Source organism: Somniosus microcephalus, chromosome 3 (assembly GCF_052327205.1).
Source record: "Somniosus microcephalus isolate GS21.2 chromosome 3, FLI_Smic_1.0, whole genome shotgun sequence".
Lineage (NCBI taxonomy): Eukaryota > Metazoa > Chordata > Chondrichthyes > Squaliformes > Somniosidae > Somniosus > Somniosus microcephalus.
Window position 1 is genome coordinate 290,215,366 of NC_140989.1, and position 17,193 is coordinate 290,232,558.

General features: G+C 45.9%; 1 protein-coding gene across 1 annotated transcript in view; it reads left to right on the forward strand.

Annotated features, from left to right (window-relative positions):
- The first annotated feature begins 3,360 nt into the window (after positions 1 to 3,360).
- Positions 3,361 to 17,193, forward strand: part of LOC147122050 (interleukin-12 receptor subunit beta-2-like) — a 52,828-nt gene continuing 38,995 nt past the window's right edge. The window contains exons 1-4 of the mRNA XM_085982744.1: positions 3,361 to 3,436; positions 9,145 to 9,429; positions 15,669 to 15,783; positions 16,834 to 17,060. Of these exons, the coding sequence (XP_085838870.1) occupies positions 3,367 to 3,436; positions 9,145 to 9,429; positions 15,669 to 15,783; positions 16,834 to 17,060 (697 nt within the window). The 5' untranslated portion in view covers positions 3,361 to 3,366. The remainder of the gene's footprint in view (positions 3,437 to 9,144; positions 9,430 to 15,668; positions 15,784 to 16,833; positions 17,061 to 17,193) is intronic.

The following is a 17,193-nucleotide window of genomic DNA, read 5'->3' on the forward strand; positions in this document are numbered from 1 at the left end:
TCTGGTCTCCGGGCCCTGGAGGGTTTGTGAAAAGAATGCCACAGGTCTCCCCGCCTGATTAAGGGTGGCGGCCAGAGCGAAGTCGGACGCATCGCTTTCCACCTGGAAGGGGATGGATTCGTCCACTGCGTGCATGGTGGCTTTGGCAATGTCCTCCTTGATACGGTGGAAGGCCAAGCGGGCCTCTGCCATCAGGGGAAAAGAGGTGGTTTTGATCAGCGGACGGGCTTTGTCTGCATAGTAGGGGACCCACTGAGCGTAGTAGGAAAAAAACCCGAGGCACCTCTTCAGAGCTTTTAGGCAGTGGGGCAGTGGGAGTTCCATAAGGGGACGCATCCGGTCCGGGTCGGGACCGATGACCCCGTGTTCCACAACACAGCCAAGGATGGCGAGGCGGTCTGTGCGGAATATGCACTTCTCCTTGTTATATGTCAGGTTCAGGAGTTGGGCGGTGCGGAGAAATTTCTCGAGGTTTGCGTCATGGTCCTGCAAGTCATGGCCGCAGATGGTCATATTGTCTAGGTAAGGGAAAGTGGCCTGCAGCGCGTTTTGATCGACCATCCGGTCCATCTCCCTTTGGAAGATGGAGACCCCGTTGGTAACGCCGAAGGGAACCCTAAGGAAGTGATAGAGGCGGCCGTTTGCCTCAAAAGCAGTATACTGGCGGTCTTCAGGGCGGATGGGGAGCTGGTGGTACGCTGATTTCAGGTCAGTGGTCGAAAAGACGCGGTACTGCGCGATCTGGTTGACCATGTCAGCTATGCGGGGGAGTGAGTAGGCGTCCAGCAGGGTGTAGCGGTTTATTGTTTGGCTGTAGTCGATGACCAGGCGTTGTTTCTCGCCGGTCTTAACGACCACAACCTGGGCTCGCCAGGGGCTGGAGCTGCCCTCAATAATCCCCTCCTTCAGGAGCCGCTCCACTTCGGTTTTGATGAAAACCCTGTCCTCGGCACTGTATCGCCTGCTCTTTGTGGCGATGGGCTTACAGTCGGGGGTGAGGTTAGCAAACAGTGGGGTGGTGGGACTCAGAGTGTGGAGAGGTTGCATCTGGTGCGCGGCGGGCAATTTGGAGGCTGCTGGCTGCGGACTGTGAGTGGGGGGAGGGGGCCAGCGTAACGCTTTTGAGGTGGCACTGGAAATCCAACCCCAGTAGGACGGCAGCGCAGAGGTCGGGCAGGACCAGGAGTTTAAAATTATTGAACACAGTCCCGTCTACTACTAGTGTCACCACGCAGTAGCCGCCAATGTCCGCTGACTGGGACTCGGAGGCCATAGAAATCCGCTGGTGCGCAGGCAGGACTGGGAGAGAGCAACGCCGCACCGTGTCGGGGTGGATGAAGCTCTCTGTGCTCCCGGAGTCAAAAAGGCAGTTTATTGCATGGCCGTTTACCTTAACGTCCATTTTGGACCGAGCTAGCTGGTGCGGTCTCGTTTGGTCCAGCGTAACAGAGGCCAGCGTAGGGGTCGGTGTGTCGCTGCGGGTATCAGATGGGGGGGGGTTGGCGGTCTGCTGCGTCCCGGCTGGTGTCCAAGATGGCGGCGTCCATGATTCCCATGTGGCTGGAGTCGTCCAAGATGGCTGCTGCTGCGGTGGTTCGCACATGGCTGGGGAGGCCCAAGATGGCGGCCCGCACGGCCCACACGCGGCGCTGTTGGGGGCCCAAGATGGCGGCTCGCACGGCCCACACGCGGCGCTGCTGGCGTTCGGGGTGGCTTTGGCCTTGCAGACGCTGGCGTAGTGTCCCTTTTTCCCGCAGCCCGAGCAGGTCGCATTCTTCGCCGGGCAGCGCGCTCTGGGGTGTTTGGCCTGGCCACAGAAGTAGCATTTCTGGCCTTGGGATACTGCTGTCTGGCTTTGGGACACTGCTGCGGTAGTTGGGCCGTTGCTGGGGTGGCACGGTGCTATGGGGCTGTCCTACCGTGTCCCAGGTTGTCGTTCCCCGCGGCGTCCACGGTGCAGAGGAGTAGGCATCCATGCCCCGGAAGGCTGCGTCCAGCGTTAGTGCGATGTCGGAGGCTTTGTCGAGGGTGAGGTCACTCTGCTCCAGCAGTCGCTGTCGGGTGTAGTTGGACCTGTGGCCCGCTACGAAGGCATCCCGGATCAGTTCCTCCGTGTACTTAGCGGGCGTTACCACCTTACACCCACAGGCCCGGCCAAGCACGGACAGTGCTTGGAGGTATTCCTCAGTCGATTCCCCAGGTTGTTGCTTGCGACTCCCCAGACGGTGCCTGGCGTATACTTCGTTCACAGGGCACGTGTACTGGGTCTTGAGGAGCTGGAGGGCGGCTGTGTACGAGGTCGCATCCCGGATGACTGAGTACACTCGGTGGTTCACCTTGGAGATCAGGACAGACAGTTTGTCCGCATCCATTACAACCGCAGTGGAGGCAGTCAGGAATGTCTCGAAGCACGTGAGCCAGTGAGCAAACTTGGTGGAAGCGTCTGCTTCCCGACTGTCCAGGTCCAGGCATGCTGGTGTGAGGATCTTCTCCATTATAAAAAATTTAGTTAATAAAATTGATGCGCCATCAATTACTCAAAAGACTGAGGTTAAGCGAGTAACAACCAGGCTTTTATTAACTAAAGAATGAAGGTCTTGTCTCGAGTGGTCGACCCGTCCAGAATACTAAGGGACTGGGAGGTAGTCACTTATATACCTGGAATAGTGGGAGGAGTCAGCCGAGGCATGTCCAGACCTGTACCTAGTGGAATACACATACACATACAGACAGGTATAACAGTGTTTTACCACACTGTGTCAATGCAATCTAGTGTGATCATTCTTCATATAATATGGGAAACTGCTTCACTTCCACTCTGCAGCTGCCCACAACGGCTTAGCTGACATCAGGAACTTGCCATCTCTTTTGAAGTGTGTGCCAGTACTTTGACCTGAGTGAATATTCTTCAGGTATGAGCTTAGACAGCAAGTGTTGGCAGGCTATTTGACCATGAGTTGAATTCATTCTTATCCTCATTGGATATTTACATGTGTGTATTTCCGAGTAGAGATTACTGGATATCAATCAGGGGCAGTTGATTTTTCAACAGGGTGCTGGAGCCAATCACCTCTATCGCTACCTTGGCTGAAATAAGATAACTCAGCATAGACCAGGCACTGAACCTGGATCTTTCTGAGCTGATCTAAGAGCAGAGTACAGATCCGGGTTGAGGCTGACTCAAACTCATTTTACATTGGCTGGTAGAGGAACAAAAAGAAAGAACTTAACAAAAGGTGGGAATGCATGGAGCCAGCAAAGGTGGATTGAACCTGAAATATGGAACTGAGACTGTTGAATAATCTCTTTACAGGAAGAGTCTACAATCTGGAGTTTCTGGATCACGAGCTTCCCTTGCATTATTTGATGGAGTTTGTTGGAATATGTTGGTTAATCAAACTAGTCACCATCTTGCTGTGCAAGAATAAGGGAGCCGGTAAGTTTCATTTAAACAATTCTAATTATACATATTGATTACTGTGTTGTAAATCTTCTTTGAGCTCATTGCATTACTCAGTTACGTTAATCGTTAAATGCTGACTCATGCTGGATGTGGTTCCACAGGCACTGGCATCCCCCTGAAACTACAGCCAACCAGTCACCTTCATGTATGAGCCCAGACACTGAGGCCACGATTTTATCGATCGATGCAGCTTGGGAGCAGGTCAGCTGGTTTCAGGTTCCAGTCCCGCCCCCAACTTCATCCAGCCCACGGACGTGATTGTACGTCAGTTGGCCTTGTTAAGCCCGCCCTGCTGGATGTGGGCGTCAATTGCCAGCCAATTAAGAAGAAGCCGGTCAGATGACGTCATTTGATGATGCGTCATCTGCCGGTTTTCTTAAAGGGACCACGCACATTTTTTACTTGACAGCTCATTTCTCAGTGTTTAACAGCATTGAGGTGCTGCAAACACTGACAATGACTGTTCACAGGTGAATTTTTGCACCCATGCTCTCCAGTGACTCCCTCCTTAGGCTAGAACAGATGGCAGCTGCAGGTGAGGTTACAGAAGTGATCTATCACTGGTGAGAGAGGTTCTCCCAATGAGATGGGACTAGACATACAATTCAAAACTTGTTACCTACAGAAAAGTCTAAATGCATTAAAAATGAATTTCCCAACATTTACTTACCTCTGAAACTCACCAGTGCATCAATGGATCCTTCACACCACTTCTGCAGCTGTCATCAATGCAGAAACATTACAGCAGACTCACAACATGCCACACTTACCTGGACGTCGGGAAGCCCGAAGTAGAAGTGTCAAAATTGCAAAAGAGCCTATTAACTGCCTGTTAATCCTCTTTCCGCCGCTAGGTGTCGGGTCCATGCACAAATCGGAGACCCGACACTTGGGAAGATTGATTGGAGGCAGGTTATACCGGATGTCCTGCCTCCAAACCCACCCCCTGAGCGCCGGCAAAATTCCGGCCTGAGTATTGGATGGCTAGTCAATCTCAGGGAGCATCAGTGAACATAGGAACAGGAGTAGGTCATTCAGCCCCTCAAGCCCGTTCCGCCATTCATTGAGATCATGGCTGATCTGCAGCCTAACTCCATATACCCACCTTTGGCCCATATACCTAATACCTTTGGTTAACAAAAATCTATCAATCTCAGATTTAAAATTAACAATTGATCTAGCATCAATTGCCATTTGCACAAGAAAGTCCCAAACTTCTACTGCCCTTTGTGTGTAGAAGTGTTTCCTAATTTCACTCCTGAAAGGTCTGGCTGTAATTTTTAGACTATGCCCCCTAGTCCTAGAATCCCCAACCAGCGGAAAAAGTTTCTCTCGATCGACCCTATCTGTTCCCCTTAATATCTTGAAAACTTCAATTAAATCACCCCTTAACCTTCTAAATTCTAGGGAATACAACCCTAATTTGTTTAATCTCTCCTCGTAATTTAACCCTTGGAATCTGGGTATCATTCTGGTAAACATACGCTGCACTCCCTCCAAGGCCAATATATCCTTCCTAAGGTGTGGTGCCCAGAACTGCTCACAGTACTCCAGGTGTGCTCTAACCAGGGCTTTGTACAGCTGCAGCATAACTTCAACCTCTTGTACTCTAGTCCTCTAGATATAAAAGGCCAACATTCCATTAGTCTTTTTGATTATTTTCTGTATCTGTTCATGACATTTTAATGATCTATGTAGCTGGACCCCCAAGTCTCTTTGGACCTCCACTGTTTTTAGCTGTTCACTATTTAGAAAGTACCCAGTTCTATTATTTTTAGATCCAAAGTGATGACCTCACATTTGCCTATATTGAAATCCATTTACCACAGTTTTGCCCATTCACTTAATCTATCGATATCTCTTTGTAATTTTATGCTTTCATCTACACTGCCTACAATGCCGCCTATCTTTGTGTCATTGGCAAATTTGGATATGTGACTTTCTATCCCATCATCTAAGTCATTAATAAATGCAGTGAATAGTTGAGGCCCCAACACAGGTCCCTGCGGGACACCACTAGTCACATCTTGCCAATTAGAGTGCCTACCCATTATCCCTGCACTCTGGCCAATTAGAGTACCTACCCATTATCCCTAACTGGGCTCGATTTTGCCAATGGGGAGCTTTCGGAGGCGGGACTCCCACTTGTCGGGTTTCAGTCCCGCCTCCATCCACTTCTGGCCAACCCACTCTATTTTCCCTTGATTGACCTTGTTAAGCCCGCCCAGCAGGCTTAGCAGGCCAATTAAGGGAAAGCCGGTTGCAGAGAAGTTTTTGACAGATGAATTGTCATAGTTTGACAGCTCTGTGAAGCTGTCTAACACTGACATTCTCTGTAGTTTGATGAGTTCTTGAATTCAAGACCTCATCAAACATCTTTCTTTTGTAGAAATTAGACTGTTGCTGCATTGGAGAATCCAATGGCCATCTGTCATCTCTACCGCGGAGGTGCGAAACTCTCCACATACCCACCAACTGAAGCCTGCAGGAAGAAACAAAGGTAAGTACACTTTTTCTAACACTTTGCACTTACCTCAGATACTCACCACTCCACACTTGCAGCCATCACTCACCTCCACAGCACACTTTTGGACCCCTCCGACCCCCGCAGACCCACTACTCGCCTCGGTGACCTAGCGGGTTTCGGAGCCTTTGGGAAGCCCGCACTCGTGTGGTAAAAATGGTGATAAGCCTATTTTCTGCCTGTTAACTACCCGTTAACAGGCAGTTAAGTGGCTTTAATCCCTTCCTGCCTCCAAGGAGATGGGACCCGGCGCGGGACGGCTACCCGCCTCCTGGCAAGCTGGCATGGAGGCAGGTTGGGGGCGGGTTGAGCACCCACCCCCAAATTCTGCCATTTTCCCGGCAGTCCTGCCTCCATACCCGCCTCCCCAGGGCTGGCAAAATCCTGCCCTCTGTCTCCTGCCGCTCAGCCAGTTTCATAACCAGGTCAATAAATTGGCTTCAATTCCATGGGCTTCTACCTTAGTTAACAGAGGGATTTATCAAATGCCTTCTGGAAGTCCATATAAATAACATCAATCGAAACATAGAAACATAGAAAAAATAGTAGCAGCAGTAGGCCATTCGGCCCATCGAGCCTGCTCCGCCATTCAATATGATCATGGCTGATCCTCTATCTCAATACCATATTCCCGCTCTCTCCCCATACCCCTTGATGCCTTTGTGTCTAGAAATCTATCTATCTCCTTCTTAAATATATTCAGTGACTTGGCCTCCACAGCTTTCTGTGGTAGAGAATTCCACAGGTTCACCACCCTCTGAGTGAAGAAATTTCTCCTCATCTCAGTCCTAAATGTCCTACCACGTATCCTGAGACTGTGACCCCTCGTTCTAGAAACCGCAACCAGGGGAAACATCCTCCCTGCATCCAGTCTGTCTAGCCCTGTCAGAATCTTATACGTTTCAATGAGATCCCCTCTCATTCTTCTAAACTCTAGTGAATACAGGCCTTGTTGACCCAATCTCTCCTCATACGACAGTCCTGCCATCCCAGGAATCAGTCTGGTGAACCTTCGCTGCACTCCCTCTATGGCAAGTATATCCTTTCTTAGGTAAAGAGACCAAAATGGCACACAGTACTCCAGGTGTGGTCTCACCAAGGCCCTGTACAACTGTAGTAAGACATCCTTGCTCCTGTACTCAAATCCTCTTGCAATGAAGGCCAACATACCATTTGCCTTCCTAACTGCTTGCTGCAGCTGCATGTTTGCTTTCAGTGACTGGTGTACAAGGACACCCAGGTCCCTTTGTAGATCAATCTTTCCCAATCTATCACCATTTAAATAATACTCTGCCTTTCTGTTCCTCCTTCCGAAATGGACAACTTCACATTTATCCACATTACACTGCATCTGCCATGTATTTGCCCACTCACTCAACTTCTCTAAATCGCCCTAAAGCCTCTTTGCATCCTCCTCACAACTCACAATCCCACCTAGTTTTGTGTCGTCAGCAAACTTGGAAATATTACATTTGGTTCCCTCATCCAAATCATTGATATATATTGTGAATAGCTGGGGCCCAAGCACTGATCCCTGCGGTACCCCACTAGTTACCGCCTGCCACCCTGAAAAAGACCCATTTATTCCTACTCTCTGTTTCCTGTCTTTTAACCAATTTTCAATCCATACCAGTATCTTACCCCCAATCCCATGTGTTTTAATTTTGCACACGAACCTCTTATGTGGGACTTTATCAAAGGCCTTCTGAAAATCCAAATACACCACATCCACTGGTTCTCCCTTATCTATTCTACCAGTTCCATCCTCAAAAAACTCCAGTAGGTTTGTCAAACATGATTTCCCTTTCATAAATCCATGTTGACTTTTACTAATCCTGTTGATATTCTCTAAGTGTCCTGTTATCACATCCTTTATAACAGATTCTAGCATTTTCCCTACTACTGATGTTAGGCTAACCGGTCTGTAGACATTCCCCTGACCACTACTTTAGTCACCTCCTCAAAAAATTCAGTCAGGTTTGTCAGGCATGACTTGCCCTTTACAAATCCATGCTGGCTCTCTCTGATCAGCTGAAAATTTTCAAGGTGTTCAGTCACCCTATCTTTAATTATAGACTCTAGTAATTTCCCGACAACGGATGTGAGGCTAACTGGTCTATAATTCCCTGGTTTCCCTCTCTCGCCATTCTTAAATAGCAGAGTGGCATGTGCAATTTTCCAATCTAAAGGAACGGTTCCTGAATCGAGAGAACTTTGGAAGATTATAGTTAGGAGATCTGCAATATGCTCACCTATTCCTTTAAAACCCTGGAGTGGAAACCATCTGGTCCTGGGAATTTGTCAGTCTTTAGTGCCATTATTTTCTTCATTACTGTTATTTTACTTATATTAATTTTATGGAGTCTCTGATTCAATATTAATTTCCTTGGGATTTCTGGCATGCTATCCTCTTCCTCTACTGTAAAGTGCCGAATCCTGTCTTCCCCGATGTCCCTATGGATACAGCAGGTGTCAATGGCTAGCAATCAGAAAGGATCCTTGACTGATTTTTGTGCCCCAACATGGCCTCTCCTGTGATCAGCTAATTCAGCACATATGAGGATTGAACCGAGAATCTTTCTGGTCTAGAAATGCCATAATTCCACCATGGTACATTTGCCGCTGAGCCATGCAGGGAACACTAATTTTAATTACTTATCTAGGAATGCTATAAAACAATACCCAACGAGGAATTCTGGGATACAATTAGTAGTCTACCCATGGCACTGACCGTAAGTCATTTGTTTGAGTTATCAGGCCATCCTGCTCATGTCTTATCTGTTACTTACAAAACACAGCTTATTAAATGAGAAGATAGAGAGGCCTCTTCCACAAAGAAAGAAGAAGAAAATTGCAATTATATTGCACCTTTCCCAACCTCAGGACGTTCCAAAGCGCTTCATGGTCATTGAAGTACTTTTGAAGTGCAGTCACTGTTCTAATGTAGGGAAAGAGATCTACATTGTAAAGACATAATAATAGAAATTACTGTTGGCAATATTAGCAGACAAATCTTAACACAATTCAAATAAACAGGTTAACATTTGCATTACAATAGCAGGAGCAGAAATATCATACGAAAACGTTATCTTCTGATATCGTCAATAGCTTTTCTAGATTTTTACATGATTTTAAAAATGACACAATCTTGTTCCAGAATCCTGTGCTAATGGGGAAATGCGAGTCAGCCCTGCATCCATAATAAGACTTGGATCGAGCATTAACATATCGTGCATCTTAAAGGGATCATCCTACAATCAGTGTACAACTCAACAGCTATGTATTATTCAAGACAATACCAAACGGCTTATTACTGAACAGATCTCCACCAATGCAGTTACTGCACACATTCCAAAGTTTGAAAACCCCAAGTCCAGTTTTGCCTGTAAGCTGCATTGCAACACTGAATATTTGATCTGTGGAATTGATATTAAAGCTGGCAGTAAGTGGTATTTTTTAATTTTATTGATTGAATTGAGTGTACAATGCTATGACCAATTACTACATTTTATAAGCTTCTCAGTTCTTTGTTAATTGTTATAACTATGGCAACCGTCCATCTCGCAAGACGATGGTGTAAATGGCAAAACACTTCAGTTACTCTGCAACATCATGAGTGGCTGAAGAATCTAGTTCTCAAGCGACAGTCCTTGCCACAGATGGTGCCGGCGTAAATCACAGGACAAGGTGATGAAGCTTGATGGACTTTCCTCTTTGCTTTCGTCTCATAAGAACATAAGAAATAGGAGCAAGAGTAGGCCAATCGGCCCCTCGAGCCTGCTCCACCATTCAATAAGATCATGGCTGATCTGATCCTAACCTCAAATCTTCTATCACTCTGCATCCACCCGAACCCATGTGATCTCCCGGGAGAGGCGAAAAACCAGATAAAGACCCAATGGCCAATTTGGGAGAAAAAAATCTGGGAAATTCCTCTCCGACCCATCTAGGCGATCGAAATTCTTCCAGGAGATCACTCTGTCCCTATATTTTCTACAGTACTTACCTTCTGTAAAGGCGATCTCCACCCCAGCCAGGAACAGGAATAAAACCATCTCCTGAAATCTAACAGAATTAGAACACAGTAGGAGCAGAACAAGGCTACACGGCCCCTGGGCCCGCTCCACTACCCACAGGGCCATGACCATTCCGAACCCAGACTCATGTCCAATTTCCTGCCCGCTCCCCGTAACCCTTTATTCCCTTTACTTCTAGGAAACTATCTATTTCTGTTTTAAATTTATTTAATGATGTAGCTTCCACAGCTTTCTGGGGCAGCAAATTCCACAAACCTACCACCCTCTGAGTGAAGAAGTTTCTCCTCATCTCAGTTTTGAAAGAGCAGCCCCTTATTTTAAGATTATGCCCCCTCGTTCTAGTTTCACCCATCATTGGGAACATCCTCACCGCATCCACCCGATCAAGCCCCTTCACAATCTTATATGTTTCAATAAGATCGCCTCTCATTCTTCTGAACTCCAATGAGTAGAGTCCCAATCTACTCAACCTCTCCTCATATGACCACCCCCTCATCCCCGGGATTAACCGAGTGAACCTTCTTTGTACTGACTCGAGAGCAAGTATGTCTTTTCTTAAGTATGGACACCAAAACTGTATGCAGTATTCCAGGTGCGGCCTCACCAATACCTTGTACAACTGCAGCAATACCTCCCTGTTTTTATATTCCAACCCCCTAGCAATAAAAGCCAACATTCCATTGGCCTTCTTAATCACTTGCTGCACCTGCATACTAACTTTTTGAGTTTCGTGCACCAGGACCCCCAGATCCCTTTGTACTACAGTACTTTCCAGTTTCTTGCCATTAAGATAATAACTTGCTCTATGATTTTTCCTGCCAAAGTGCATAACCTCACACTTTCCAGTATTGTATTCCATCTGCCAAATCTCTGCCCACTTACTTAGCCTGTCTATGTCCCTTTGCAGGTTTTTTATGTCCTCCTCACTCACTACTTTCCCTCCCATCTTTGTATCATCTGCAAACTTTGATATGTTACACTCGGTCCCCTCCTCCAAATCGTTAATATAGATTGTAAAGAGTTGGGGACCCAGCACTGACCCCTGCGGAACACCACTAGTTACTGGTTGCCAATCTGAGAACGAACCATTTATCCCAACTCTCTGCTTTCTGTTAGAGAGCCAATCCTCCACCCACGCCAGAATATTACCCCCAATCCCGTGATTTTTTATCTTGAGCAATAATCTTTTGTGTGGCACCTTGTCAAATGCCTTTTGGAAGTCTAAATACACTACGTCCACTGGTTCCCCTTTATCCACCCTGTATGTTACTTCCTCAAAAAACTCAAGCAAATTTGTTAAACATGACTTCCCCTTCATGAAACCATGCTGAGTTTGCCCTATTAAATTATGTTTATCCAAATGTCCCGTTACTGTCTCCTTAATAATGGACTCTAACATTTTACCAACCACAGATGTTAGGCTAACAGGTCTATAGTTTCCAGCCTTCTGCCTACTACCCTTTTTAAATAAGGGTGTTACATTAGCAGTTTTCCAATCTGCCGGGACCTTTGCTGAGTCCAGTGAGTTTTGGAAAATTATTACCAATGCATCCACAATCCCTACCGCTACTTCCCTCAAGACCCTGGGATGCAAGCCATCAGGTCCAGGGGATTTATCCGCCTTGAGTCCCATTATTTTACCAAGTACCACTTCCTTAGTGATTTTAATCGTATTTAGTTCCTCCCCCCCAGAGCCCCCTGTTTGTCCAGTGTTGGGATATTCTTAGTGTCCTCTACTGTAAAGACTGATACAAAATAATTGTTCAGTGTTTTTGCCATCTCCATGTTTCCCACCATTAATTTCCCGGTCTCATCCTCTAAGGGACCAACATTTACTTTAGCCACCCTTTTTCTTTTTATATAACTATAGAAACTTTTACTGTCTGTTTTTATATTTTTTGCTAATTTACTTTCATAATCTATCTTCCCTTTCTTAATCAATCTTTTTGTTATTTTTTGCTGTCTTTTAAAGACTTCCCAATCTTCCATCCTCCCACTAGATTTGGCTACCTTATATGCCCTTGTTTTTAGTCGGATACTATCCTTAATTACTTTACTTAGCCACGGATGGCTATCTTTTCTTTTACACCCTTTTTTCCTCAGTGGAATATATATTTTTTGGAAGTTGTAAAATAACTCCTTAAATGTACACCACTGGTCATGTACCGTCTTACCCTTTAATCTATTTTCCCAGTCCACTCTAATTAATTCCGCTCTCATACCTTCATAGTCTCCTTTATTCAAGCTCAGCACGCTTGTTTGAGATCCAACCTTCTCACCCTCTAATTGAATATGGAACTCAACCATGTTATGGTCACTCATTCCAAGGGGATCCTTTACTAGGACATTTTTAATTAATCCTGTCTCATTACACAGGACCAAATCTAAGGTTGCTTGCCCCCTGGTCGGTTCAGTTACATACTGCTCAAGAAACCCATCCCTAATACACTCAATGAACTCTTCCTCAAGGCTGCTCTGCCCAATTTGATTTGTCCAGTTAATATGATAATTAAAATCCCCCATAATTATAGCTGTTCCCTTATTACAAGCCTCAACTATTTCCTGATTAATACTCCGTCCAACAGAGTTGCAACTGTTCGGAGGCCTATAGACTACACCCACTAGTGTTTTTTTCCCCTTATTATTCCTTACCTCCACCCAAACTGTTTCACTATCCTGCTCCTTTGACCCAATATCATTTCTCTGTATTATAGTGATTCCTTCCTTTATTAACATAGCCACCCCACCTCCTCTCCCTTCCTGCCTGTCCTTCCTGATTGTTAAATAACCTGGTATGTTTAATTCCCAGTCATGGTCACCCTGCAGCCATGTTTCTGTAATGGCCACAAGATCATACCCATATGTCATTATTTGTGCCGTTAACTCATTCATTTTGTTACGAATGCTACGTGCATTCAGATAAAGAACTTTCAAATATGTTTTGTAACACTTAGTTCCCCTCTCTTTCCCCTCTCTCTCTCTCTCTCTCTCAGGCATCTGTCTTCAGCCTCCTTGACTCCTTGATGCAACGCCAAAGGATCTTTTGCACAATTGTTGTGATTGCTTTTAAAATCAGTAGGGATGATTTTGTTTTCCTAACCTCTCAATTTGCGGTCAAAAACGGGATTGTAGCAGGTGGAAAATCAAATGTCAGACACACAGCTGACTGCTGTGCATCTTCAGATTATGTCAATGGCAGCTTCGTCCATAGTGGTGAGTATTTGCAGTGTGTCTAGCACACTCCTCCCATGCTAGTCCTCTCCCTCCTGCTGTGTACTGGCCTCTCCTGCAAGAAAAGTGGAGCTGGGTAAATATGTGCCCTAGGCAAGGGCTTCAACTCTCACCATGTATTAGTCAACTTAGCCAACGTACTATTGTGAGCATGATGACAGGAACCAGCAGCGAGTGTGGTCAAAGGGAAAAATAGTTGTGAAGGCTGTACCAGGTTTTGAGGGCGTGAGTACAAGCAGAAAGAGTGTGCAGGGAAGTTTTTCCTGCTCTTATGGAGAGCCATGGGAAGTGGGAAAGGGAAGGATTGATGGTGCTGAGGCAAAGGTGGGACTCTGCAAGGCTGTGCAGAAATAATCTGCGATGTGAAGGGGAGTCTTGGCACTCGAGGTAAGATCAATAAATTTCTTTCTGCACTGCAGCCAGGCCCTGAAGATCATGCTGTTGGCACCTCTCTCTCCATGCCCATTCACCAACTTGCTTTGGAACCTACCAACTATCCAAGAGGAAGCAGATATCGCTCCTCTCCCAAACTTCTCCATAGCTGTATCTGTAAACCTCAGGACTCGGTTGGAACGCTGGTATCTTTCTGTAGCCCCACAGCGTTGGCCACACAAGAGCAGCTCCTCTTTAAGCTGTTGCAAGCCCTTAAACCTGTAGCAGCACCCAGTTTACTGCTTCCGGATTGGCGAGCTGCCAATGGGGTGGCATGTGTCACACTGGCAGCCAGTCTCACTCGTGCAAAGGAGCAACGACCCATAAACTGGGACAGGTTCCCCATTAACTCCTCCGAGCAACCATTGCACTTACCCCACACACCTCCCGCCTTTCTCGATGGGAGACCAAAATCGACTTGGGTCACTTGGTAGCAGTTCTGGGTCAGAAGCTTGTAGTACCCCAAACCAGAATTTGAGCTGCAAGTCTAGACTAATCAGTTTAGTTTGCCAGATACTGAGGGATTGCTGCATTGTTGCAAATTCTGTCCTTTAGGTTAGACCAAGGCCCTATTCATCTGTTCTGATGGTTCAGGTGTTTTTTAAAGATCCCATGGCACTACTTTGAAGAAAAGTAGGGAGTTCTGCTAGTCCTCTCGCCAACATACTTCCCTCAATCAATAGCACACAAAACAACAACTGACAAAGGGTCTTGGTTATTTTACAGCTTTCAGTTCTGAGGCAAGATGTTGCATCAAAACCTTAACATGTCCTTTTTATTTACAGATGCTTACTTTATTTCCAGCATTTTCTGTCTTTATTCAAGATTGTTTATTAATTTTTTTGCTGTTTGTGTGATCTTACTAGGCCCAACCATCTTCAACTGCTTCATCAATGACCTTCCCTCCATCATAAGGTCAGAAATGGGGATGTTCACTGATGATTGCACAGTGTTCAGTTCCATTCGCAACTCTTCAGATAATGAAGCAGTCCATGCCCGAATGCAGCAAGATCTGGATGACATTCAGGCTTGGGCTAATAAGTGGCAAGTAACATTTGCGCCACACAAGTGCCAGGCAATGACTATTTCTAACAAGCAAGAGTCTAACCACCGCCCCTTGACATTCAATGGCATTACCATCATCGACTCCCCCACCATCAACATCCTGGGGGTCACCATTGACCAGAAACTTAACTGAACCAGCCACATAAATACTGTGGCTACAAGAGCAGGTCAGAGGCTGGGTATTCTGCGGCGAGTGTCTCAACTCCTGAATCCCCAAAGCCTTTCTACCATCTACAAGGCACAAGTCAGGAGTGTGATGGAATACACTCCACTTGCCTGGATGAGTGCAGCTCCAACAACACTCAAGAAGCTTAATACCATTCAGGACAAAGCAGCTCGCTTGATTGGCACCCCATCCACCACCTTAAACATTCACTCCCTCCACCACCGGTGTACCATGGCTGCAATGTGTACCATCTACAAGATGCACTGCAGCAACTTGCCAAGGCATCTTCAGCAGCACCTCCCAAACTTGTGACCTCTACCACCTAGAAAGCCAAGGGCAGCAGGCACATGGGAACACCATAACCTGCAAGTTTCCCTCCAAGTCACACACCATCCTGACTTAGAAATATATCGCCGTTTCTTCATCGTCACTGGGTCAAAATCCTGGAACTCCCTCCCCAACAGCACTGTGGGAGTACCTTCACCACACGGACTGCAATGGTTCAAGAAGGTAGCTCACCATCACCTTCTCAAGGACAACTAGGGATGGGCAATAAATGCTGGCCTTGCCAGTGACACCCACATCTCAGGAACGAATAAAAAAAAATACTGGCACAAAATAACTCTTGTTTCTGCTAGTCACTGCCTTTCACAAATTCATTGCGTAAAGCACTTTTGATGTTATAATAAACATGTTTAGAAATTCTAGGAAATAATTCTACATCAAAAATTCCAAATTCTGCCATTTCAGATCCTCCAGATCAGCCCCGAAACCTGACATGCATTCAGAATGGAAGAGACGGTGATGTAACGTGCACCTGGGAAGTAGGACAAGTCACGCACATCAGTACAAATCACATATTGTGGTAAGGTGATTCTCCAGATTCAACACTGGTGTTGCCCTTAAGCATTAACTGAATGATAGAGACACATAAGAAAGCATGGAATAAGAAAAGGCCATTCTGCCTTGAAGCTTGCTCCTTCCACAAACAATGTGCAAACTACCACATTGTGGAAACTGTCTCATCTAGTTAATTTTTTGAGGGAAAATTCTGCATAAATGCTCCCTGATCTCCAAATCCTGGCATCTCCATGATTCAACCCTGATCTGGGATTTCCACAAACACCTTTCAACTCTTTCTTCCCCCACCATGCACCCCGCACCCCCTAACTACCTCCTTGTCCCCACAGTGCAGCAACCATTGTGGTTGAAGGAAGCTATTTCTTTGCCAGAGCAATTCAAAACTAATCCTACTGCCCCCTGTACTCTTCATAACTCTGCTTCAAATATTTATCCAATTTTTTCCCTTAAAACATGCAATGATCTCTGCCTTAGCCACTCCCTTTTGGCAAAGTACTCTGTGCTCCAACAACAATCTGTATAAAGAAACTCCTCCTACGCTCTCTTCACACTCTCTCTTACTTGTAAATTGATGACCTCTCGTCACTGTGAGGAACCTATCTGTCTATGTTCCCATCAGCTACTGGTGCCAAACCTGTCCTTATTGGACTGTCTCTGGCTGCACCCTTACATTATACTGTCCAATGTGCAAATATATTTGCCTGGGCATCGCTGGGCATATCTCTACAGTGTCTCAGCTGAGGGCTGAGGACAGAAATATCCATACAGAGGATCATGGGTATGACAATGTGTCACGGTGCTTTGGAATTCTGGCAAAACTCACTGCCACCGCCCTACAATATATCTAGCAGCTCAGCAGATCTCAATCATGTGGGTGTTAAATGTTTTAACTATGGTCTGTGTTTTGCAGAGTATCCGGGAAATTTTGAACTTGAACTAACACTTTGGTTATTGCTATTGGTGTTTTTTTTCAGTGCAGAGAATGAAGTGCTGCACCTTTCATTTCAAACGTACAGATATGTTTAAACAATCATGACTGTAATACATTTTTCAGGTTCAGAAATGAGTCACACAGTTTCATTGCCTCAGCTGCATCTGCAGAGCCATCAACTGGAAAATGCACAAGGCACAGGAAGACTCAAGAACATCAAAAGCTGGGCTTTGCTTGTGAATCTGGGCACAGATTCAACCCATACTCTGTTTATTCAACTTGGGTAACTGCTTCAAACCAACTGGGGAATCAATCTTCAGCAGTCATGAACTTCACCTTGGATAAAATTGGTGTGTGGCAGTTTTTATAAAATGTTTATACTTGCACTCTGTACCATAGATCATGCTAGGCCAAGAGGCTGGGTGACTTGCTCCCTAAAATCCCAGAACTTGGCCAATGTTGTTTTGAAAATAGCTGCACAAT